At 43.8% G+C, this 27,437-nt stretch overlaps 1 protein-coding gene across 6 annotated transcripts in view; it reads right to left on the bottom strand.

Annotated features, from left to right (window-relative positions):
- LOC122807733 (long-chain-fatty-acid--CoA ligase ACSBG2-like) overlaps positions 1–27,437 on the bottom strand; it is a 1,512,114-nt gene that overhangs the window by 115,763 nt on the left and 1,368,914 nt on the right. For all 6 annotated transcript variants that reach the window (XM_044078719.1, XM_044078754.1, XM_044078736.1 and 3 more), the window contains one exon: positions 1,761–1,900. In XM_044078719.1, coding sequence (XP_043934654.1) covers positions 1,761–1,900 — 140 coding nt within the window. The remainder of the gene's footprint in view (positions 1–1,760; positions 1,901–27,437) is intronic.

Raw genomic sequence — 27,437 nt, 5'->3', positions numbered from 1 at the left:
AGTTTATAGTCAATTGTAACACGTATTTTTACAAAGATATGGTTTCCACAGTTTCTCATAATCTTGAAGAGCTGAGTGCTGAAACAGAGTTGTTGATTGTTTTGTTTTAAATTAAAGTAATCTTGCAGATCAAAAATGAGGGTTGGGAGTTCCCTGGCAGAGTGTACTAGAGTTGAATCTTCAGTCTATTCCACTACCTCTATTCCTTTTGTAAGTAACTGTAATCATTGGTATTAAGACTGAACAGTAGGAGCTCAGCTGGGGTTCATTTAATAAATAAGTTTGTAAATCAGTGCAAAAGTGTACAACAGCATCCAAAATGTTGTAATTTGGAAAAGAGTGAGTAATGGTTCAAAATATCAAAAACCTTGAGAAGTCCAAGAAAATAACATTAGAAAGGCTTTATCTTTCTGGGTAGCGTGTGCTCATCCAGTTTTAGTAATGCAGCCTGTATGTAAATTAGTTGAAAATGTAGCAATAAACAAACATTTCTGAAAAAAATGTAGTTCTGACAACTAGAGCAGATGGTATGGAGGCAGTTATAATGACAAGAAGGAGTAAAAAAGTAATATATGCTATTAATTTATTTTTATTTATCTATTTATTTATTTTTTGCATTTGTTAACCAGGAAAGTCTACTGAGCCTAGGTCAGCCCATTTTCAGTAGAGGCCCAGGATGAAAAGCTCAACATAACATTAACAGTACATACAAGAAAATGTTATTAGTTAAGCCCTACAGCCCAGGCAATTCACAGAGCACAGAATCTGAGACAAGTGTATTGTGGCTGACCTTGTTGCATGCCCTCCTGCTTATGCTTTAGATCAACCAGGCAGAGCTATCCAGGCCAGTGTTAGGACATGATCTTGCACCTGTATCACATTCAGCTACACCAGAGGAGACAGTGGTTGATCATTTCCCATCTCTCCATCCTCAGACATTCTCAAAACTAGTGAAACCTAGATCACTGCTGGTGCAGAAGGATATCCAACACTCTGCCAGTGAGCAGGCAGCTTTTTCGGCTTGAGATCTAAATGAGTGAATAGTTTTATTGTTCCATATCTACATGATGATCCAGTGTACTTCTGTTTGCTTTACCTGCTTTAAATGTCAGCCAGTTTTATGCCACCTTTGACAGGGAAAACTACCTGTTTTAACTTTTCTATCATTTCTGAAAATGACAAGGAAATGCACAGGTGATCCAGATGCAGTTGTTGGTAAATCAAATACATTATCATCTAAACATCTTTTTCTGGGAACTTCGCTCCCTGATAAAGGGTGTTATCTGCCTGCTTACTAGAAAATCTACTTTGTTGTTTTATTTTCTACTAACAGAAAGCAACCCAATTAGTTGCAGCCCGTTCTGCTACCAACACATATACCTTGCAGGACCCAAGTGTCTTCCATCAAAACATTCAGATCATCCTTATAGAATAAAGGCAACAGATTCCATACTGGTACACCACCACTGAATCTTGTGCCATTAATTCTTTGACACTTGTGTTGCACTCAGTCATGGGAAGATGAGGAGAAGCTTAGTGCTGCTCATGTGAAACATGCAAGAGAGGCAGAGACAGCATCTAAACCATTCACCAGCAGGCTTAGCAAGCTGCTTTTTCAATCCACCATGGAACCCTCCAGGGTCAACAGCCGAGATACAGTGTACACGTCAGTCTACTACTTGGTACAGCAAAACATTTCATACTTGCATGAAATCTCACCTCCTTTTGCATTAAAATGCTAGCAAATCCAACTGGCTCACCTTCAGGGTCAGCAGCATAGAAAGGAACTTGCATTTGTCCCCAATTAGCATGGCATTGCTGATAATTGGCACTTGTTCCTTTACTGCATCTTCAATTGGGACTGGTGGGATATTCTCTCCTCCTGCTGTAATGATCAGCTCTATAAAAAGAAGAAGAAAATGTACTTTGATTACTATTGGCATACAAGATACTATTCGTATCAACACAGTGTTACAACAGGAAACTGAATGAAAACAGATAGTGCACTCACCTTTGGTGCAGAAGGCTGTGGGTTCTATTCCCACTTCAGGTAACTGGACTGCTGATACTGCAGTACAGGATAAAGGGGATTCTGAACTCCTGAGTTTGTCATCTTTTGGATGAGATGTTAAACCAAGGTCCCATCTGTGACAGCTCAAGTGGCTGTACAAAATGTATGCAGTGTTGCTGTGCAACAGGTAACACACTCACCTATGAAAACACGAGTTCATTTTTCAAGCAGTCAGACAAATTCATATCCAGCTACTCTTGGCTACATCAACAAGAGATGATTTGGTGAAGAAGTTCATTAGACATATGGCTGATATATATACAACAAAGGGCAGCAAAGAATGTGTATAAGGCATTCTTGAAAAAAGAAATGGTACTTGTGTACCTCAAACCAGAGATTTAAGCAGCCCAAATCTAACATGATCAGCTGAGAGTTCTGGCAAATACATTTCTGTTGTCAGTGTTTCTCCAGATGCTCACTAAAAAGTATATTCAGATAATGCAAAAAAATCACTAACAAAAAGAATGGAAACTAGACAAACCATTTGCAGTCTTGAATGCAAGGAAAACTAATGCTGTAGTAATCAGAGGCAACTCCTTGACACCCATACAAGACTCCTGGCTGACGTTACATACTAGCAAAAAAATCACTAACAAGGATGGAAACTAGACAAACCATTTGCAGTTTTGAATGCAAGGAAAACTAATGCTGTAGTAATCAGAGGCAACTCCTTGACACCCATACAAGACTCCTGGCTGACGTTACATACTAGCAAAAAAATCACTAACAAGGATGGAAACTAGACAAACCATTTGCAGTTTTGAATGCAAGGAAAACTAATGCTGTAGTAATCAGAGGCAACTCCTTGACACCCATACAAGACTCCTGACTGACGTTACATACTAGCAAAGTAGAACTACTTTAATCACCATCAGTTCCAATACTTCGGGTCTCAACATGAACCAGCATGTAAGCTTTTACTCGAACATGAAAGTTGTTGTAAAATCTAGGCACACTGTTCTGAAGAGTTTCTTACCTCTGAAAGCAGACTCTCGTCTGTTGGACACACTGTGTTATGACTGCTCATTTAAGGTTCCATATACTGATTGACCTATAAAAAACATTAATGGCTAAAACATAGCACAGAAATATTATAAGACATACTTTTTTTTCTGTTTTTCTCTCCCATTGCTGTTAAACTTGATTCAATCTGAACTATCCATAGTAACTCATTTACTTCCATAATTACAGCTTATACTGCATACATCATTAAATTAGGGCAGGCATGGGCTGGACATCCAAAAACAAAATGCCCTGTGGTCTCACTGAACCTCTTTATGGGACCTGTCCCCTTTAAATGGCAAATCAAGCTCTTTTGTCATAGAAGTCTTTTCTCCCACATGGGGATGCCTGTCTGAGAACTAGTTTGTGTTGGGAGAGTTGCTCAGAACTGCAAGATCACAGCAGGACACATAGATTCCTGTTCTGGGACTCCACAGTGCTAAGCCATGATCCACTGCTGTGTCAGCAGCTGCTTCTAGGTATCCATTCCCAAAGTGGTATTTGCAGCAGGACCACAAAGCATGCAAGAACCTCTAGGTATCCACTTGAGAAGCAAGAGAGACCATTGGCAGGCTGAGCTGTTTTCTCAAGCAGTGCCTCCTCCCACAACTGAGGTAATGCAGCTGCACCACCAACATGCATTATTTAATTCTGTGGCCAGCATTACAGTACCTGCACTATTACCTAACAAGACCTTCTTCTCCAATTCCCCTCTTATCTCTCAGCTTCCATCTCTAAAAGGCATACTTTTACAATCTTTCTCATGACTATAAAAGTTCAAATTCAATGGCCTTCTTCATATTTCCATATTCTCTATTACTATTCATTGGTTAGTTGTCAAACTCAAGCACCATTCCAATATTTTTTACCAAATGTTTAACCAACCTCTGTGATTAGCATTTTCTACTTCATTTCATTTTCCCACTAAGTTACCCTCCCTATCCCTGATACCTTCATCTTATAAATCCTTTCACATTCAGCTGTAATGTGTTCCAACATCTTCATCTCACTGCACTCATAAAATACACCTATTTATGCTGCAGTCTCTTACACATCTTTAGCTTCACCCATTCAATCTATTTCTTTCTCCCTGTCTCTAACACCACCTGTGAATAATTCTCAACTGCTGGCCCCAAGCTTGTACCATGCCTTCAAACTCTGTTTGCTTGCTCCCTCCTCATCTCCCACCACCATGATTCATCACACAACAATCCTCATAATTCTCCTTTCAATCCTCTACCACTCTTTTTTGTTATTTCCTTTGTTAAGTTTGTACGGATTTGTCTATCCTCAACCTCAAATAGTCCTTCAAACACCCAGAGTAGTAAATGTCCTAATCCACCCTCCATTGTCATGTAGCTCATCCCATTTCTAGTACGTGTAATACACAGGAGTTACAATCTCCATCACTCTCCTTTACCTATGCTAAACTCTTCCCTAAACTATTCAAACTCCTTTATATGTACTTCCTTCTTTCCACACTCTCCATATTCACTAGCAGTGTCCATACCCTTTTCTTAACCCATTCAAACCATACCCTTTTTCAACCTAGCTGGAGCCTTTTGTTTTCCTATATTCTTGCCTCCATATTTCCTAATATCTTAATTTCTACTTGCCATCTCCTTTCTCAAGCAGTTTTGTTGGTAATTCAAATATTTTTCCTTACTCCATCTGTACCATCTGCCAGTAGCAGTTGGTGCAGATGGTTAAGACTGTTAGATATAGTTCTTGTGGTACAGGGTTTGACTCCTTCAGCCCTCATTTGCCTACTACGTGACCTTGAGCAAGTCACTTAACCAGACATTTCTCCTAGGTAGCCCCTGAAAAGGGACTGTGGGTCCAGTGGGCCTACCCGATTAACAAATGGGTATTATTATTATTATTATTACTTATTCCTATTATTAACCATGCTTCTTCTGCCTATCGCTCTATAACTCTAATAATGCTTTCTCCTGCTCTAAGCCCTGTGTGCTTTTTGAGAGACTAATATATCCCTAAGCTGTGTATACTCAAGCCTGCATCTTCCTTCCCCAGTTCTAACCCCTTCTTCCATATACACCGATAACATAAGCCCTGTAAATTCCTTATCTGAAGCTCCCAGATACACAGGTATGCCTAAAAACAATTTTTATTGTCTGCGGAGATCACCTAGCCTTGCCATCTCAGCTACTCTCTGGATCTGTGTGACAGCCCAATGGCCCATTTGCTCCCAGGGGTGAGAGTCAAGCTATCTGGGAGTTAAAGTAATCAGTTGAGTGTTGTTGACAGGGATTTTTGTTTGTGGCCCTAGCTGCTGCTGTATGCCCACTCACACCAAAGGTGTGGCATGCAATACGCCCCCACTGTATGTCCATAACTGTGTCTTTGATATAATTAACTGGTCCCGCTTCTTTCCCCATGTAGATAAAACCCACCATTCAAGCCTGGAGGAGACTTCAAGAAAAATGCAGATACACACACTCCCACGTCTCCCATACCTCCCCATCTGAGAGGAGGCAGGAAAGCTTTACCTTGTCATTGTTCCACCCTCCCTACCAAGTCAGATCAATCAGATGCCCAAGGTGCTATTCAAACCTGAGTTTCTTGAGATGCGTTTCAGGCTTTATCCTTCTATGCCATTAGAGCTGGTAGATATACATAAGCCTTATGGGATCCTAGAAAGATCTATCATCTTTAATACACTAATCTTCTCTCTCCGTGTCACCTATTATAATGCATCTTCAGATAATCTCAACACCTTTTCTACTAGCAATTTTGTTTATTCCTAATAGCTCCCTCATACTTAAGTAACTCACTCACTCATTGTACTCCAGAAGAAAGCTAACCACTGAGACACTATGTGCATACATTAGATGCTTCACGTTTAAGTTATAATGTTATTGCCTGTTAATGCAGTGTTTTTCTTCTACGATTTGCTTATTATTGCAATAATTTTTCATTGTTTCCCTGCTACTACTCTGCTTGAGACTTTAAGCATTTCCATAGATGCAATGTTTTTTATTACGACTGTGATCACAGTATTATTATTAGTAGTAGTATTAGTATTATTCGGTGTTATTTGTTCTTTGACTTATTTTTCTATGCTGCTCCTGTGAACTGGTGCAACTCAACAAGACATTTCCTGTTAAAGACAAATATATCTGTCTAGCAAGAAGTAGCAGCAACTGAAGCTAAGAAGAGGTAAGTGTGTTCAGTTATTTTGCGAGTGTTTATTCCAAAACAGATTACCCTCTTGTGTTCAGAGACAGCTGATATACAAAATGATCCTTTGGTTGGTTTACTTAATGAATCATTTGAAACACTGCCAAGTCTTCCTTAAGGACTTATGTCAAGGCCTATACTGCTAACTTTATAAGAAATGAACAGCACTGGATGTTTTAAGTAGTCCACAGAGAAATCTAAAGAATTCAGAAGTAAATAAACCATTGAAGTTGGAGTTTAGTTACAAAAATGTGTGATACAGGGGAACTGCTGTAGGAAATATAATTAATTGGGGTAGTACACTGGCCAGAGATTTCATTTTACACCTGAAAGCTTCCCTTTTCTCATTCTCTTCTTTTCCCTTTCCCTAACCTTCCTTTCTTCTTCCTCCTGTCCCCACAATCCTACTATGTCTTCTATCATCCTGCATATTTATATTATAATCTATTATTTTGCACTTCTTTGACTGCTTGCTCCTTCACACCTCCCCAACACTTACTACTTATCTGAACTGCATCATTTTCCAAGATCTCTTAACATGTTCTACACCCTGACATCTTTCCTGATCTTTTTATATTTAACTTTTATTGTCTTTCTTTTATTTACTTTTCTCCTTTTAAATCCTTAATAGTGGGATAATTTGCATTCAGAATGTTATTTACTTGTATTTTTTTACTTTGCATTCTGTACTTATCTAAATTTTTATTGTGATTTTATTGTACTTGTATAATTTGTACTGTGGAGCTTTTCTCCCTGGGTCTCTGCTGAAAAAAGGTGTAAGCTCACTCACACCATCCCGGTCAACAAATGTCAAATAAATAAATAAATATAAGGAAAAACGTATAATGCGAATATGTAAGTAAAACTATGAAGTTTAACATAAATTGGATGTTATTACCAATAAAAGGATGCTGGAGTGTAGAACTACATATTTTACTTCCAGGATAAAGAGGCTATCTGTTCATTAAGCTTTACTGAGAGTTACTGTACAATTCTAAAAGGAGACAGAAACAAGGAACATTTAAATATGTTTAACCTGTTTACATTGGATAACAGAATGAAAAGAGATAATATATGCTACAGAAATGGGCAAATGAGAAATGAAGGAAAAGGGGAAAGGAAGAAGTATTAACAGGAAAATTGTTGTGACTTTGCTGAAATAAGACAGAAGGAAATATTCACAGAGTCAGAGAACCACAGAATACTTTATCAACCAAATGAGGGTAATTTTAAGAAGCAAACTGGATAAAATGAACAAAATTTCATATGTGAATTAAAAAACAGGTGCGATACCAGATACCCACAGAAGTCATATGACTATACAAAACTATCTATTTTACTGAGTTTCAGCAAGCATACAAAACTGCCCTGTGAAATTCTTTTGGGGTCATGATTTGATGGTTATATTTCATACTTTGCTAGCATTTTTTTTTAATATCTGCCTGACACCCACCAGGCCACTGCCCATTCAATGTCCATTGGCGGAGTGACAGCAAACCAGGGTGTGCCTGTCACACAGGGGTCTGTATCATTTTATCGAAACCTCAGTCCATTGAATACCTCTTCACTGATCTGTTTTCATTGAGACCTGAATTTGAACGATCATTCAATCGAACTTTTTTCCCAAATAAGTAACCAGTAGGCCAACCTAACGACTGCATCAAAAACAGAAAAATTTAAAACCCACATCCCTAACTCAGGGATCTGCAACCTTCACTATCAAAAGAGCCATTTTTGGCCCCTCTCCCATCAAATAAAATTCATCGGGAGCCACACAACCTATTTGATCCCTAAAATGAAGATAACACAGCGTATAAAGTTTTAGATATAGTTATTATACTAAATATAAAAGAACAAAGTTTATAAGAGCAATATTTAAAATCCGTCCATATTTTTGTTCCTTTGTTGGGATTGCACGATCACTCTCAGTGTGTGTGTGTGTGTGTGTGTGTGTGTGTGTGTGTGTGTGTGTGTGTGTCATATCTCTCGACCTCTTAGAACAAGAAATCTGGAAAAATATATAAATAATGGGGCACAAAGGCCCCCTAAAAGAGACACTTTTTAAATATTGCTCTTACAAACTTAGAAAGTTGATAGAACAAGATTTTGCATTAGCATGAATTTTCTGAAGGGTATGAAGTCTGAAACTCAAATGTTTCTCTCTTTTTTTCTGACTTCAGCCCTCAATGATTTGCCAGAAAACTACAATTGTATGAGAAACAGACCAAAAGTATGAGGCAAAAGTCAGGACATTCTGCAAAAATCTGCACAGTTGAGAGGTAAGTGTATGTGTGTGTGTGTGTGTGTGTGTGTGTGTGTGTGTGTGTGTGTGTGTGTGTGTGTGTGTGTGTGTAAAATGCATATTAATGGCAATATTTAAAGTCCGTCCCTATTTTTGTTCCTTTGTTCCCCTTTATTTGTGGCTCTGTCCAGAGTTCTTGTGGTAAGACTTTAAGAGGTACGAGAGGCATGGAAACATTTCAGGAGATGCTGCTGCTGCCAGGGGATCGCTCGGTCGTTCTCAGCGTGTGTGGAATGCATGACAAAAGAAATCATGTTATTCTAGCAAGTTTCAAAGTTTATAAGTGCAATATTTAAAGTCCATTGCTCGATCACTCTGTGTGTGTGTGTGTGTGTGTGTGTGTGTGTGTGTGTGTGTGTGTGTGTGTGTGTGTGTGTGTGTGTGTGTGTGTGTGTGTGTGTGTGTGTGTGTGTGTGTGCATGCGCATTGTGCAGTAGAGTGGCCATTATTTTTCAAAGCTACATAGAGCCACTGCAGAGGGTTGGAAGAGCCACGTGCAGCTCCAGAGCTGCAGGTTGCAGACACCTGCCCTAACTAAATATACCAACTCTGAGATTGTACTACAGTGGGGAAAATGGCAAATTCTCAATGATGGCCCACTGGTTACTTACTGTTGGGGAAAAGTTCAATGGAATGATCGTTCAACAAATTCAGGTTTCGATGAAAATGGGTCGATGAAGAGGTGTTCGATGGACTGAGGTTTCGATAATTTGATATATACTTGTCACACAGGTAGATGTAAGAGATGTTTGTTGTTATGGCTGTAATCCTATCCCTGGTAGCTGATGTGGGTACCCATGTCACCACTGGTGCACGCTACTCCATCATTCTGACATATGCATGTTCCCACAAACATGCTCCACTGCAGGCCATCATCACCAGCTTGGGACTTTCAAGCCCATATTTCCTGATGCAGTGGTCAATGGTGTAGTGCAAGTCTCTGCCTGCACGGGAATAGTTTTCACAATCAAAAGCACCAATTCTCTACCCCGCCGGCATGAGCCGACCAGCATAATCTGCTCATTCCCACTCTCCTTGCCTGACTCTACTGGCACCCTGAGTCACAAGTTCAGCTTCTTCAGGGACCACTCGTGAGGCATCAGAATAGCTCTGCTCAACCTGTTGGCAATCACGTTGGACTTCCCCGGAATGTGCGTTGCCACAAGAAAGCCACACTCTAATAGCCTCCCTGCAAAGGGGATACGACTTGGTTCCCCCCGTTTGTTCAGATACCATACCACTGACATGTTGTCCGAGTGGATTGCAATCGTCCCGAGAGGAAGAGAGCTCTGGAGTGCTTGCAACGCTAATAGCACTGCTCTCATATCCAAGACATTGATATGCAAATGTATTTCGTGCTCTTGCCATGTGCCTTGGACTGTCCTGCCAAGATAATGCCCCCCACCCAATCTGGGAGGCATCCGTGGTCACAGTGGCAACTGGAGGAGGTGGAACGCAGGGCTCTCCCACACTGAGATTGCTGGTCTGAAGCCAACAGCATAGATCCTGCTTGCACTTGTCTGTAATCATAATAAGATTGGAAAGCGGAAGGTGCTGTAGGGACCACTGGGCAAAGACCAGCCACTGAAGGAGCCTCATGTGTAGTCTTGCAAGAGGGACTAGCATAATTGTGGCAGCCATTGTCCCTAATAATTTGAGAACCATTTTTGCCTTTACCTTTTTCAGTGGAAGCAACGCGTAGACCTGTTGTTGCAAAACCTGAATTTTTTCTTGTGGTAAGAAAGCCCTCGTGTTCACGGTGTCTAAATCGGTGCCTATAAAGGTGAGACACCGTGAGGGCAACAAGGCAGACTTTTCCCAGTTTAGTGTGATACCCAATCGTTGACAAAGCGCAATGGTGGCGTCCCTGGTCTGTAGTAGTAGATGCCTGGTGGTGGCAGACAGGAGCCAGCCATCCAGGTACGGAAACACTTGGAATCCCTGATGTCTCAAGTGATCCGTCACCACTGCCATACATTTGGTGAACACCCTGGGGGCTGTGGTGAGAACAAAGGGCAGGGCTCGAAACTGAAAATGACTGGCTCCCAGCCGGAAGTGTAAATGACTTCTGGATGCCCTGTCCATCTTTATATGGTAGCAAGCATCCTTGAGGTCGATGGAGCACATCCATACTTCTTTCCCCAACAATGGGAGAATAGACTGTAAAGTGACCATTCGGAACTTGGACTTTTTTACATGGAGCGGTTGAGATCCAAGATGGGTCTCAGGTCCCATGTTCTTTTCAGTACCAAAAAGAATCTTGAGTAAGTCCCTAATCCAAGCTGGTCTGAGGGGACATGCTGGATGGCTCCTTTTGCTAGCAGCTTTTGAACTTCTGAAGCTGCGGAATCCCTTTGACTGGGTGGGGCATCTGGAATTCTCTTGGTTGGCGGGGGATGAGAAGAGAAGGGAATATGATATCTTCCGGAAATTATCTTTAATACCTACTCGTCCTGGGTGATGCCTTGCCAGGCTTCTGGGTATAGTGAAATGCAATCCCCAACTGGCTCTGGAGAAGCACAGTCGGGCCTCCCATCAGGAGCGCTGGTAGGGGGAACTGCGAAAGGAATCGTGGTTCCCCTGGTTACACGGGCCTCCTTTGCCTCTAGGGCGGCATCTACCTGAGTTACCAACCCCTCCACTGCCTCTGGAGGGGGAACCACTTTGTGCTTCTGAACCACATTTTCCCACCCTTCTGGCCCTTGGGATAAGGTCTAGAAGGCATGGAAAAACAGACTCCCACTGCAGACAGGGTTTTTCCTTCCTGTTCGCACCTAGTGAGAGTATCCTTCACCTTGGTTCCGAACAATGATGAACTGTCAAATGGGACACTGGTGAAAGTAGACTTGAAGGTCTTCACGAAATTACACAGGCGCATCCAGGAGTGCCTCCTAAGAGAGACTCCGGAACTCGCTGCCCTACTCGCTCCGTCGGCTGCATGCGAGATCAGCCTCATGGAGGAGTTAGCAATGGAATTTAGGGTAGACATCTGGGCATTGACCTTCTGAGCCACTGCGTCAGAAACGTTACCCTGCAGACACTCTCCAATCTCTTTTAGGAGATAACTTTGGAGCCATGTAAAATGTGACAAATAGCTCAGCGACCGTAGAGTAAAGGCCGCTGAAGAAAACATATGCTTCCCATACCGGTCCATGGTCCTAGACTCCTTGTTAGGAGGATGGACGGTAGATGAAGTCTCAGCCAGTTCCTTCTTGGTGACCACTACCACCACCATGGCATCTACTGGAATGCCCTTTGTGAGAAATTCCTTGTCAGCGGGGGCAGACATTAACTTGTTGGGTCTCCTGGGGACTGGTTCCACAGTGTCAGGGGTTTCCCATACCCTTCGACAAACAAGATCCAGGAGTTCATCGAATGGAGGAGAAACCCAAGAGGCTGAGGGTTGAGACCCAAAGGCCTTCAGGAACACCAACTCCTCCTCTGAGGGAGATTTGGAGGGCCAGCCGCCTCTCTGCTTCAAGATCTTCAGGATATCTGAGAAAGAGATATCTTCAGAGGATGACTTGGGGGACCCCTCTGACTCCTCGAGGTCGGTGTCCGAAGTGATAGACATCCTGGGAGTTGATGTGCTTCCTCTTGCGCACACTTTGTCTGGGGGGCTCCTAAGGCAAAAACTCTCGGGAGACCACAGAAAGTTGGGGACCACTCATGGAGATATCCTGAGGCCTTGGGTCTCTGCTGTCCAAGGACAGAGGGTGATAAGAAACTGATACCAGTGCTGGAGGGGGTAGAGTGTCGGTGCCATCAGACGCAGCTGAGGACCTGGCCAGCTCCACATGACTTCGATAGCTGATCCCCCCGGCTCCGAAGAACGACCAACCATGGAAGCCTTTGGGGCCGAAGGGATAAGGTCTGAAGCTGAGGCAGGGCCCAAGCTCACCCATGCTGAAGCACTGAGCGGGAGGCTAGGAGCTGAAGATCGACCCGAGATGTCTTCCTCGGGTCCGACCGAGGAACTATGAGCCCTGGACCCCGCGGACGGAGTCGACGGGGTAGGAGTGGAGATCGGAACCGAGATGCTAGGATGGGCTACTACAGCCGACCTAAAGGCATCAGACGGAACTGACAACTCTGGCTCCGAAGGCCGAGAAAGGCTCGGAGGAACATACGAGGATGGATAGGTGACGGGATCTGGGGCCGATTGGGCTGGAGCCAAAAACAATTTGGCCAACACCGGTGATTGGAGCAGTCTCTGTACCACTCTATCCACATCATCGTCCGAGAGAGTCCTGGAGGACCTAGAGGATAAGGTCGGAGATCTGAACCTCGCTACAGAAGGAGACTTACAAGAAGAAGAAACCGGTCTAGTAACTGGAGATGGCTCCGAACAAGTATCTCCATCATTGGCTACGACAGACTGGGAGCCAATGATGATTTGGTCAAATCACCCACTTCCTTCAGCCCCAAAGCCAATGGAGCCGAGGAAGCTAAGGTAGACTTGGCAACTTTCTCTGGTGGCTCTGATAAAACTGACAGAGTCGGAGAGCGCTTTTTTGATTTAGAGGTCTTGTCTGTTTTAGAGGGAGAGGACTTAGAACTGGAAGCCCTCTCCAAGTCTTCTTCGAAGGAGGGTTTCAGTAATCCCTTCAGAATCATTTTCTTCTTCCTCTCTTGAAGAACGTGTGGGCTAAAGGCATGACTGAACACACTGGATTTTTGGAGGTGGATAGCACCCAAGCAATACACACACACACACACACACACACACACACACACACACACACACACACACACACACACACACACACACACAGAGTGCCGATCAGTAATAGACATTTTATATCCACAATTATCACATTTTTGAAGCCCAAAGGCTTGTGTTCATTTGTAACCTTAGACATATTGGTATGACACTGTACACAATATCAGAAGACAAACCAGACACCAACAACAGAAAAACGTGGGAACTATGCCTCTGAATTAAACGGTCGTTAGAACAACAAACACCACAGGGAAGAAAGGACCTCTAACTTAAATGGCCCAGACAAACAAAACAAGGGAAGACTAGGTCCTCTAAGTTAAATGACCCTAGCCCATAGGGATGGGGTAATCACCGGAACAAGCACACACAGGGAAACTGGGACACACACAACTAGGACGGAGGACTAGGTCCTCTAACTGAAACGGGCCTAGCCCGTAAGAAGGGAAGGAATGCAAATGGGACACCAAGACAAAAAGCCAAGGAACAGGCTACACAAACAGTTTTATCAAAAAACAGAAACTAGCTATGAAAATAGCGTTTGGAGCAACAAACTAGTAAAAAGTAGAAGAAAAAGTTATACTTAGCCACAGCCAAGAGCGAGACCACGTCTGAGCGTAACGAGCAGCAAACGAGATCTGGGGCAAGGGAGCAGTGCAGCATGGGATACCTCTTAGCCACGAGCCAATTGAAGACTTCGAGCTAGAGTATGGCCAAGTTGGAGCTGAGGTTCGGCTCCGAACCCATGGGTAAGAATATGTAGGCGAGATTGGACTACATAACATCATTTGTTAACCAGGAAAGTCAGACTTGGAATGAGCCAATTTTCAGAGGAAGTCCAGGGGGGAAACACACCAGATGAATGTCTTTGTAATGTGGGAGGAAACCGAAGCACCTGGAGGATGCCCCCACGAACGCAGGGAGGACATGCAGACTCCACACAGAAGGCACCTAGCCGAGAAATGAACCAGAGAACTTCTTGCTGTGAGGTGACATTGCTAACTGCTGCACACTGCACCATCCGATTTCAAGATGCATTTTCTGAAAATGAGTGGGGAAAGCTATGACACAGCAGCAAGTTTGAAGTCTTTTGGGGCAAGTGCCTGTTGCCTTTATAAAAAGACTGTCGCATAGTGTAGCAAGAGACTTACTATACAACAGCTTCAAGTACTACTGAAGCAGGTACAAAAAAATCTTCCCCAATGTTTTAATGAAACTAAACTCAATGCGACTTCAAATAGATGAACAGACCAGTCCAAGCCTCAAACATTGTTTTCCACAGGAAGGTAAGCCCCACTCCTAGACTAATGTATGCAAACTTCATATGGAGAAAAAAAATAACTCCAAACACTTTGAATCAGTGCTAGAATGCAAACAGAAATCACAGTGGCAAATTGAATGAGGAAGTCTTTATCAGTGAACGAATATAGACAAGTTTTAACTAATCCACTTTACAACTACTAAGTATATCTACACTTCAAAAAAAGAAGGCAGCATTAACAATAGCAAATCTCTCAAGCAGTTCACATCAGGAGATAACCCTCCTCAGCAGTCTGCACACAGGAGATACTTGCATGCTGGGGATATAAAGGGAAAACAGTTCCCCACCAACTGTTCCCACAACTGACTGAATAATAAAAGCTCAAAGACTAAATATACAAAAGCAAAATAATTTATTATTTATTTATTGACATTTGTTAACTGGGAAAGTCCACTGGGCCAATGACCCATTTTCAGTAGAGGCCCGGGGAGAAAAGCTCCATACAATCACAGAAATTTTTACATAACATCAGCTTAACTTTTTGAAATAGATATACAAGACAAATACATATTATAGATGTATAGAATACAAGAAAAATAAACCCAGTGTGTTAGATTTTTAGTAATTCTATTTGTATATTCTCATAAGTAAGAATACGGTTTAATCTTCTTCTTTCGGCTTTTCCCGGTTAGGGGTCGCCACAGCGGATCATCTGTCCGCTCATGATTGGCAGAGGAGTTTTATGGTGTCGAGTTGCCAGCCTGGCGCCCAACCTTCCACAGAAGGCACAAACACGCACACATTCGCACCTAGGGCCAATTTAGAGTGTCCAATCCACCTACTGCATTGTCTTTGGGATGTAGGAGGAAACCGGAGCACCCGGAGAAAACCCACGTGACCACAGGGAGGACATGCAGACTCCGAACAGAAGGCACCCCAGCCGAGAATTGAACTGGAGAACCTCTTGCTGTGAGGCGGTAACGCTGCACCACCATGGCTGCTAAGAATACTGTTTAATCAATTTGTTTATTCAGCCACAGAAATAAAGAAAGCAAGAGAGATTGGATACGAAGACAAATAGCGTAAATTGCAACTATATTAAGTTAGTAAAAGTATTTGTAGTGTATAGTGGCCAAAACATTTAAGGTGGTTTAATTATATGACTACAAGAACAGACAAGGTTATTGAGATAGTGTTCTTTTAGTGCAAATTTAAATGTTTTTAAAGAGTCTAGTTGAGTAAGAGAGAGAGGGAGTGCATTCCAAAGTTTGGCAATGGCATGGGAGTAGAGACATTGTCTAGCTCTTTTGTTGGGTTTAGTTATGGTTAAGAGTTGTTTGTTAGAGGGCCTAAGATGCTGAGTAGGGGTGTGTGTTTGTATTATAGCTTGAAGGGATGGGCAGAAGTTTGGATTATTTAGTAGTTTGTAGGTGAGAGTAAGTTGGGAGTAATGTAGGTAATGAGGGAACTAAACCAGTTTATAGATTTAATGGCCAGGCAATGATGTGTGCAAGTTGGCCTGTTGGAGACAAACTTGGCTATTTTATAGTAGCACGACTGCAGTTTGTTCAGGAGAGATGTGTGTAGGTTAGTGAAAATGGGGCAACCATAGAGGAGGCAGGGTAGAAATAGACTATTAGCTGGTTTCAACTTGGTAGACTTGTCCAAATAGAGTTTATAACTACAGGAAAACTACAGCAACAAATATAAAAATGAGTATTCTCACCTGATCATGTGATCTTCAAAAGGTCCTTCTATGGTGAATCTAATAGATGGGATTGTCCTTTTTAAGCATTCTAATGCTCAAGGGAATATGTTCCCTTTGACACACACCATCTTCCTGCACCTGGGGGTAATGAGTCAATGCAAACCAGTGATCCCTAGCTCTGCACCTTCCCAACTCTCCATTCAGAGTAGCATGTGTAAAAAAATGGTACATAAAACTATAATCTTTTTTTCACAAAAATTTTGTTCAAAGCACAGCACAAAACAGGAAGAATGGAATCAAAATCAAATCAAACTATCTGTGGGTATATTGTTAAACAAGACAAAAAATGTAAATAAGCAATGAGTAAAACAATAACAAAAATAGTAAAACAATAAAATGGTGGTTGTAATTAATTCACAAAATAAGAATAAGTACCACAAAACTGTTGAAACTTCAGGGACCTCAGAAGTGTTAACTGTATGGCACTTCCAGTGCTACCATGACTGCACAAAATAAGAAGTTATGTACCTACCATAACGTTCCATGTTAGTTGTCTTCTCTCGCCTTCTTTCTTGCTGGATGGGTTCGGAGCCAATCCTCGGCTCTGACTCGGCACTTGCTAAGCTCGAGAGCTAATTTTACCAGCTCGAGGCAACCCTATATCCCATGATGCAAGGCGTGACTACCCAGATCTCGTTTGGTAGTTATAGAAATATGCCCATTATCTTCTTCCAACAGAAGGAGAAGAAAGTAACCAAATGTGTAAACACAAGACAGGGGAACTAGTAAAACTAGTGACCACTCACAACCGGAGTCCATAGGAAGAATAAACTCATCCCCAGAGAAGAGTACAACTTCAAGGTCTGTCCAGGATAGGCGGAAAGGAGGGAGGGACGCAAGAAAGAAGGCGAGAGAAGACAACTAACATGGAACGTTATGGTAGGCACATAACTTCTTAATGTTAAGTTGTCAAACTCGCCTTCATTCTTGCTGGATGGGACCGCGTCCCTAGCACCTCTATCCTGGGTGGCTCAATGGAACAGACTCTTGAGAACTGTGGAACCAAACCTAGCTCTGTCTCTGGAGGCCAAGTCCAATTTGTAATGTGAGACAAAGGTATGAGGCGTGGCCCAAGTGGCTGCTGCACAAATGGTGTCAATAGGTAGCCTAGCCTGAAAGGCTGTAGATGTGGCTAGGCCTCTAGTAGAATGTGCCTTAGGTTTAGAGGGCAATTCTTTGCCCCTAAGGAGATAAACATGGGAAATAGTGGAAGACAGCCATTTCGATAAGGTCACCTTGGAGACCGGGAGACCTTTTCTGTTTTCTGCATAAGAAAGAAAAGGCTGATCAGATTTTATGAATTGTTTAGTTCTATCCAAGTAGTATCTGAGCTGGCGATGAACATCCAAATAATGCAGTTTCTGTTCTGCTCTGTCCGAATACTTCAGGAAAAATACTGGAAGATCAATAGACTGGTTAAGATTCGTCTGGGAAGCCACCTCGGGCAAAAAGGATGGATTTGTTCTTAGAGATACTCTATCCTTGTGGAAAACCTAGTAGGGAGGTCGAACACAGAGAGCATGAAGTTCAGACACTCTCCTAGCTGAAGTAATAGCCACCGGAAAAATTGTCTTCCAAGAGAGAAATTTTAAAGGGCATGTAGCAGCCGGTTCGAAGGGGGGAAGAATTAGGGATGTCAGCACTAAATTCAGGTCCCATTGCGGAGGAGGATCTTTAATTGGGGGCTTTAGTAGAAAGATACCCCTGAGAAATGCTTTACAAAGCTTGTGAGACATTATGTTCTGGTCCGCTAAGCCAACATGAAAATTTGAGATTGCTGCCAGCTGGACTTTGACTGTCGAAGAAGAAGAACCCGACTGAAAAATCTCAGCTAAGAAGTCCAAAACTGACTGAACTGGGGCAGTAAAGGGGTCTATATCCCTGGACTTTGCCCAGAAGGAAAAACGCTGCCATTTACTAGCATAAATCTTTCTGGTAGAGGACTTTAGAGAAGCTACTATGATATCCCGTACAGGATTAGAAATCATAGGAAGCCTGGCTAATGAAGGAAGTGGAGCAACCAAGCGGTAAGGTTGAGAGAGCGACTGGTGGGTCAAAAGATCTGGAACTGGGTCCAGACGCCAAGGCTGTACCAATAGATGGCGATGAAGGAACGGGAACCAAATTTGTCGAGGCCAATAAGGGGCAATGAGAATCAACTTGGCTCTCAAAACGGTAGCTTTCTGAATGACTTGAGGTATCAACGGGAATGGAGGAAAAGCATAAAGAAGTCCCCCGGGCCAAACCTGGGTTAGAGCGTCTCTGGGGGGTTGGCCTGGGAGTGGATAGAGGGAGAAGAAGTCTGGGCATTTGCTGTTTTGGGGTGTAGCAAAAAGGTCACAGCAAGGAAAGCTCCACTTCTGAAAAATCTCCTCCACTACTGATTGTTTGAGAGACCACTCGTGAGGCATGAGAACAGCTCTAATCTGTCCGCAATGAAGTTGGATTTCCCGGGGATGTGTGTTGCTATCAGAAACCGATGAGAGGAGATTGCCCACTGCCAAAGTCTGAGAGCTTCTCGACACAGTGGATAGGACTTGGTCCCGCCCTGTTTGTTGATGTACCATACTACGGACATGTTGTCCGTCTGAACTGCAATAGTTCCTAAAGGAAGAAAGTCGTTGAGGGCTTGCAATGTTAAAAGCACTGCTATCATCTCTAGGACACTTATGTGCAGATGGTATTCGAAGGGTTGCCAAGTGCCATGGACCATCCTGCCCTGATAATGCCCCCCCACCCGATCAGGGAGGCATCCGATGTGACTGTGGCAACCGGGGCCGGGGGAACAAACGGTCTGCCCTGGAGGACTTGAGGGGAAGAAATCCACCAGGTCAGGTGACTCTTGCAAGATTGTGTCACGATGATCTCGTGGCGCATGGGAAGCTGCTGGAAGGACCACTGGGTGAATAACATCCATTGCAGTAGCCGCATATGGAAGCGAGCCAAAGGAAGAAGTACGATGGCAGCCGCCATAAGTCCTAGCACCTTCAGGACAAACCTGGCCCTGATCTTTTTGCTGAGTAGGATGATCTGAACATAATTTTGGATGTCCAGAAGTCTTTGATCTGTGAGTCTTGCTGACATCCCAACAGTGTCTAGTTCTGCGCCTATAAAGGTAATAGACTGGCAAGGTAACAAGGAGGACTTTTCGAAGTTTATGGAAATTCCTAACTGGCTGCACATATGAAGAGTGTAGTCCCTGGCCTGGAGAAGTTGATGCCTGGTGGTGGCCGTGAGGAGCCAGTCGTCTAGATACGGAAACACCTGGAATCCTTGACGTCTCAGGTGAGCCGTGACCGCTGCCATGCATTTGGTGAACACTCTGGGGGCAGTAGTGAGGCCAAAGGGCAGGTCTCTGAATTGAAAATGACTGGTCCCCAGCCGAAAGCGGAGAAACCTTCTGGAGCGCCTGTGAATTTTTATGTGATAGTACGCATCCTGAAGGTCTACCGAGCACATCCAGTTGTCCTTGCCCAAAAAGGGTAAAATGGACTGAAGCGTGACCATCCGGAATCTTGCCTTCTTGACAAACTTGTTTAGTCTGCTGAGGTCTAGAATTGGTCTCCAATCTCCTGTTTTTTTGGGGACCAAAAAGAATCTTGAGTAGATCCCGGATCCTATTTGGTCTGCTGGAACTGGCTGGATGGCTCTTTTTGCTAGAAGTTTTGATACCTCCAGCTTTGATAACTCCCTTAGACTGGGTGCAACGTCTGGGAGGGATACCTTCTGAGGAACAGGATAGTTTTCGAAGGGAATCTTGTAACCCTCGGATATGATCGACTGTACCCAAATGTCTTGAGAAAGGGAAAGCCAGGCTGTTGGGTACAGCGACAATCTTCCCCCGACTGCCTCCAAGGGTGGACAGTCGGGCAACACCTCAGGGATGCTGGAAGGGTTTGTCAGGGAGAGGCTCTCTGCTACCCTGATTCTGCGGACCCCCTCTGCCCCTAGGGCGGCGTCTATTGTTATTACCCCTCTGCCTCTGGGGGTAAACTGACCACGTGCGTCCGGCGTGACTCCCTGAGATTTACGGAACCACATCTTCCCTCCCTTCTGACCTTTAGGATAAGGTCTTGAAGGGGTGGAAAAACTGACTCCTATGGCAGAAAGAGTCTTGCCATCCTGCTCGCATCTGGTCAATGTGTCCTTCACCTGAGGTCCAAACAAAGCTGAACCGTCGAAGGGAGTATTTGTGAAGGACGCCTTAAAGGGATCTGCGAAGTTGCAAAGCCGCATCCAGGACTGATGCCTAAGGGCCACTCCTGTGCCTGCGGCTCTACTCGCTCCATCAGCCGCATAAGAAATGAGCCGCATGGAGGAGTTTGTTAAGGAATTTAGGATTCCCAGCTGCGAGGTAATTTTTTCTTGAGCCCCGGCAGCTGACGGATCCTGTACTACCTCACCTAGTTCCTTGAGAATATCTCTCTGAAGCCGGGTAAAGTGATAATTCAGCGAGCACATAGTGAAGGTCGCTGAGGAAAAAATCCGCTTACCGTACCTATCCATGGTCCTAGACTCCTTGTTAGGAGGATGGACAGGTACAAAAGAATCAGCAAGTTCCTTCTTGGTGGCAGCTGCCACCACCATGGCATCAACAGGGACACCCTTGGTGAGAAACTGCTTGTCTACTGGGGCCGTGATAAATTTAGATGGCCTCCTAGGGACTGGTTCCACAGAATCCGGGGCCGCCCACGCCCTTCGAGCCACCACTTCCATGAGAGGGTCGAAAGGCGGAGACACCCAGGAGGTGGAAGGTCGAGATCCAAAAGCCTCCAGGTATACTGACTCATCCTCGGAGGGGTTAATGGAAGGCCAGTTCCCCCTCTGTTTAAGGAGTTCCAAGATGTCTGAAAAGGAGACATCCTCAGAGGGGGACTTTGGGCATCCCTCCGACTCATCTAAGTCAGTATCAGATGTTGTAGACTCAGGGCAGTCTATGTGCTTCCTCTTACACGTCCTCTTACGCGGGGGTTCCCCCAAAGGATCAGGAGAAACCTCTGAAGAGGAAGTTCTTCCTAGTGGGGAAACCTGGGGTGATGGATCTCTGGGTCCGGGAGCAAGAGAGTGGGAAGAGATATCAGCAGGCACCAAGGAGGGGGGAGCTAATGGAACCGACTGTTGACTCAGCTGAGGGGCTAGAACACTCCTCATCACCTCAAAGGCTCCCCTTCCAGGGAGGCCAGAGAGCTCCCGCTCCGAAGAAACAGGAACTCCCGGCCCCGCCGAAAAGAGAAGGCTCCGAGGCCGATGTTGGTGCCAAACTCACCAACACCGAAGCTCCGAGAGGGAGAACGGGGCCGGACAAGGGTCCGATGCCACTCGCCCCCTCGGAGCAGACGCGGGAGTCACGACGACCAGATCCCTCCATGGAAGGTATCATGGAGGAAATCGGAGTCGAAGATGAAGGAGCCAAAGGGGGTGGCATCGGCTCCGACGCACCAACAGTCAAGGTTTCGAGAAGCTCTGGCTCCGAACTCTGGAGGAGAGTCGAAGGAGGAAATTCAGGGGGATGAGTGATAGCGGTCGTCTGCTGAGACGGGCTATGGAGCATCTGGACCAGTGCCTGTGATTTCAGCAATCTGCTTACCACTCTCTCCAAGTCGTGGTCAGAGCGCCTGGAAGACCTAGAAGATCGGCTCCGATGGCTCCGCTCCGAATGCAGAGATCCCGGAGCCAAGCGAATCGACTCCAGGGAAGGAGACCGAGATCTCTTCCTAGTCGGAGCCATCGGAGCCGAAGACCCCTCGGTTCCAGTCGGAGCCAATAACTTATCGGCTCCAGTCTGGGACATGGAAATGTCGGCTCCAGCCGGAGCCGACATCGACTTCGATGCAGGTGTATCGGAGCCAGCTGGCACCGATACCACCGCCTCTAAGAGAGAAAGATTGGCTCCGGCCAGAGCCAACCTAGACTCTGAAGGAGTCGGAGCCACAGCCAAAGGCTTCAAACTCAAAGCCTGGGGCTTAGGTGGCTTAGAGGGCTTCCCCGACCCGGTCTTGGTCGGGGAGCTCTCCGGCTTCAATAAGCCTCGTAGGATTAATTTATTCCTACGTTCCTGCAGGACTCTGTGGCTAAAAGAATGACAAATGGCACAGGAGTCCTGCAGGTGTAGAGGTCCCAGGCAGTACATGCAAGAAGTGTGACCGTCTGTCAGAGACATCTTCTGACAGCACGAGTCACACTTCTTGAAGCCTGAGACCTTCGATTCTTTGGACATAATTATGCCCAGTGCACAAACACACACACACAAAGTTCACCCACACAGTTAACTTAAGAAGAAGGGGGGGAACTAAGTACAACACTCAAACACCCTGACAGGAATTAAGGAAAGGGAGGCTTAAGGCCTGCTAGGGAATATAACTAAACCTATTAGGTTGAGAGAGTATAGGGTTAAGGAGATAGCTATAGAAAGACTAACTCTACTACTGAGAAAAAATAGGCTAGAAAAAGGGAATATTTTTAACTGTAGAAAGTTAAATCTCAAAAAACACTACTTGAGCTGGTAAAAGAAGACCTCTTCGCGAAGCGGCAAACGAGATCTGGGTAGTCACGCCTTGCATCATGGGATATAGGGTTGCCTCGAGCTGGTAAAATTAGCTCTCAAGCTTAGCAAGTGCCGAGTCGGAGCCGAGGATCGACTCCGAACCCATCCAGCAAGAATGAAGGCGAGTTTGACAACTTAACATCCTGGTATAAAAAGAAACAGATGCTGGATGATTCCAGCAGCATTCTGGGAATCACAGTTCCTTGCCAGGTAAGCAGAAAAATTTGGACCGTCTGACACTCTGCAGCTCACTGAGTTAGGAAGGACTCAAATATAATGAGCTAGGCATTTAAATACCAACATCTTGTACTTAACTATCAGCTTCACAGGAAGTCTTTACAAACTACACAGCATAGTTGTCATATGATCATTATGGGAATGACATGCCAACAACCTTGCTGTACAGTTCAGCACCAACTGAAGGTGATTGAAATAAGTAGTAGGAAAGCCCCAGGAAAAGGAAGCTGTAATAATCCAAGTATAAAGAAATAACTAATGTAACATGTAGGTATGAACCACTTCTGCTACATGCTCAGGTGGTCAGATGTATTTAATCCAGGTAACCACCATCATTCATCACCTCTTTTTTCCCCCATTTTTCTAAATGGGGTCACAGTGTCCTGTCAACCACTGCCAACCCTCTCGATTCACTGCTATTATCCTACCTTCTTCAACAATCATGCCCGACCTTTGCAGGTCTTCCCTCTTACAAAACATCCATCTCTTGGCTGGATATTCTTGTTTCCTCTTGCCTTCTTCCTGTTTGCCCAAATCATCTCTACAAAATTTAATTCTACTTTCTTGCATTTGAAACTAAATGACCACAATCTATTTTCTTTGATCTTTTTTGTGCAACTGGAACTACGTTGGCATCTGTTGTAATGTTCTCATTTCTTTGCCTGCGCCACAGCATGCACCCTACCACCCATACCAAGCACTTCATCTCCATCACCTTAAGCTTCCTCAACTGCTCTGTCTTCACTGTCCAGTTTTCTGTGCCATCCAGATTCACTGTTTACACTACTGTTTTGTACGCTTTACTTTTTAGCTTCTTTGGCATTTTTTTCTCACACAACCCCTGACACAGTGCATCAGCTGGCCGCAACAACTGTGATTCTAGTTTTGACCTCCTCGTTCAGACCTTCAACCAACCCTCACAAATACTTGAAGTTCATACTAGAGATTACTAGGCTAACATCTTAAGAGCTCTTACAAGCTTAGCTAATATAACCCAATTTTACCCAATATATGGCCCCTAGGGCTGACAGGATGGCATGGATTTGTGCCTATGCCTGGAGTAGCTTGCAGATTGCCCCTGTCTATAAGGAACATAAACACTACCCCAAGTGTGAAACTGCGATTCCCCATCCATTGATCCAAACTGCATTTGAAGAGGTTCAGGGAAGGGCTTTGCTTAATGTGATTTGGAAGCCTGTTCCAAAGAAGTGGCAATCTCTGAGAGACTTATCTGTCAATCCAGCATGTTTTGTTTGAGTTGCTGACTAAGTTTAGATCCCTTGATTGGGTGACCCTAGGGCTGTTTGACTTGCAGATGTGTAGCAACTCCATCAGGGCTGTATTTGTAAGTACATTGTAGGGTCAGACATAGATAACCCCTTAATAGTTAGTAGAAGACAGAGTAAAGGGATATGGCGTTTAGTCTGTCTGCACAGGATGGGTCTATGTTAAATCACTGAACACTTAAAAAGCGAACAATGATTTATCGAACCCATATAAGCGAAAGCTTACAATCACGAACGCCATCTTCAAGGGGAAAAAATCGCTGTTCCACAAAAAAAATTAAAACATTACATAAAGTGGGGGGCTTTGCCTCCTCACACACCCCCCTACTTAAATATACCAAATCCAAGATTGCACTACAGTCACGAAAACGGCAAAGTAACGGAAGCAGCTAAGCGATTTCTTTTTCAGGGAAAGAATTCGCTTATATGCTGTTTCGCTATTTTGCCTTTTTGTGCTTTCAAGTTCGATCAAGATGCATTCGAAAGAATGCGTCTTTGATCATTTAATAGGAACCCCATAGGACATGTTGTTTACATCCTGTTTGTTTATACCCTGTAACCAAGTTGTTAACCTGTCACACTATTTTCTCTTCTATCTCAATATTTAGGTTCTTCTGATTTCCCCTATTTGCCGCCAAGACATTTTCATTCTATGTGCCTTACATTTTGCATTCTATTCTTCTATCATTTACTGAAGATCCTGTTCAGAGTTTGCTAGTAGTACCATTCATCTGCATACAGCAGCTTTGCTATCTGTCCCCTCTGACCTGTTAGCACTGACCTGTTAGCTAATGTAGTCCATCACCAGTATAAACAGAAGTGGGTTCAAAGCTAAACCCTGATGCACACCCACTCCCACAGTAAACCCCTCTGAGAGTCCGAATATTATTCGTACTTATGTAGTTGAGTCTGTCTACATAGGCTTCAACCCCTTTTTTCCCATTTTGTACATGGAGCTGGGGTATCACATCAACAGTGACTATTACCTAGAGACAATGTTCACATCACCGGGAGGCTAGCCCTGCCACTGTGGGTCCTTGTACATAGCCTGCACTAATTCCACCAGTGTTTCTGGGACTCTGAAACACTGCAAGACGGCCCAAATCAGCTTTATTGGGATCTTGTCATTTGCTTTCTTCAAGTCTAGTAATGCCCAGTTGGGCTCCTTTCCTCATCTCTAGACCCATAATAATGAGTTTCCACAATTAACAGGTGTAACCATTTACCTCAGGCAAAATACCACTCAAAATTGATCCTTCTAAAAATTTTCCTTACTGTTGTAGCCAAGCATGTTTGACATTGTGTGCCCTCAACCATCACTATTTTGCACCGAATTTAGAATCTATATTCTTTATTTCTATTAGCCGTTATCTGTGCAATTAACATTCAAAAGAAATACCTGTCAACATGGGGTCCCAGCCTACATTAGCCTCCTCCTTACCCATCACTGAAATATAATACTGCCTTTGGCATGTACTTTGATAAGCATATAAACCATCTTGACAGAATTCAACATTTCTTTACCAAAAGGTTCTCAAGTCGCAGTACCCTTAATTACTCTGACAGACTAACAGCAGTGAAACAGACAGTAAAGAAGCTAGGTTCATAGGGTCCTATTAAGCTTTCAGCCAAAGGAAGGAGAGTGACAGTAGATTTCACAAAGAGCCCCTACCACACTGCAAGGTAAATACAGATTGATAAAGAAGATAATCCGACACCATTCGTAAGGGATGTCAGCAACAATCTTCTCACCATTCCAGGGGACATCAAAGACAGATGGAGTATTATTTCTGGCAGTGATTTACAAATGAATACAGAGTAGTAGAAAGTAAGATGAGAAATTAATGGTTTAGATTCAAATCAGAATGCAGAAAAAACAACCCAATGTTTGCATTCATCTGGGATATGCCTTTCTATTCATACTGCAATGAGTAGTTTCTAGTTAGCCTTCTGTGTTTTGAACTCCGTACTCTTTGAACTCCTTTATCTAAATACAACCAGTTCCAAAGCAAACAACCACTCTAAAGACCTAAACCTACAGTACCATATCAACACCACCAGATGGTGTGACAGATATCTCAACCAAGGTACATCCACAGTAAACTTTAAAAACAGTCTGGATAACTGGGTCTATATTCCGAAAGCGAAAATCCTTAAGAGCGAATACCTAAACGTCGACCCCTTTACCGCGGAAATCCCGAATGCACTAAATCGCGAAAAAAATATATATCGACCTGTAATAGTCGGCTAACCCCACCACCCACTACATACTACCTACCTAACTATGCACTATCCTTAACCCCTCCTTAACCCTAAGGTCCGTAACTACCGCACACTTCCCCTACACACATACACCCAAACAAAATAAATAGAACACATACATTTAAAAAAAACCCTACCTCCAACACTATACTAAACCCCACATACACAACTAACTATGCACTATCCTTAACCCCTCCTTAGCCCTAAGGTCCGTAACTACCGCACACTTCCCCTACACACATACACCCAAACAAAATAAATAAAACACATACATACATTTAAAAAAAAACCTACCTCCAATACGATACTAAACCCCACATACACAAATAACTATGCACTATCCTTAACCCCTCCCTAACCCTAAGGTCCGTAACTACCACACACTTCCTCTACACACATACACCCAAGCAAAATAAATAAAACACATAGATACATTTAAAAAACACCTACTTCTAACACTACACTAACTCTTACATACATTACCTATCTATGCACTTACCTTAACCCAAATCCTAACACTAAATTCCTATCTATCGCACACTTACCTTACGGAGCTATACCGCAGATGGGCCAACCAAAAGAAATTGACATTTCGAACTTTGCGGTTTTGAACTTTCGCCATTTACGTACTTCACGCAATACAGGTTATCTTTGTATTCGCCTAAAGGAATCTTCGCTCTCGTAATAGGAACCTTGGACAACTAAATGGGTGATTACAAATTTTCACCAGAGTTAAGTGGAGAAAATCAGTGCTGAATGATGTGTTTGAGGGTCTTGGTGGTA

Source organism: Protopterus annectens, chromosome 1.part1 (assembly GCF_019279795.1).
Source record: "Protopterus annectens isolate FY-2018-M chromosome 1.part1, PAN1.0, whole genome shotgun sequence".
Lineage (NCBI taxonomy): Eukaryota > Metazoa > Chordata > Ceratodontiformes > Protopteridae > Protopterus > Protopterus annectens.
The sequence above is the reverse complement of the archived record's forward strand: the minus strand, read 5'-3'. Positions and strand labels throughout refer to the sequence as shown.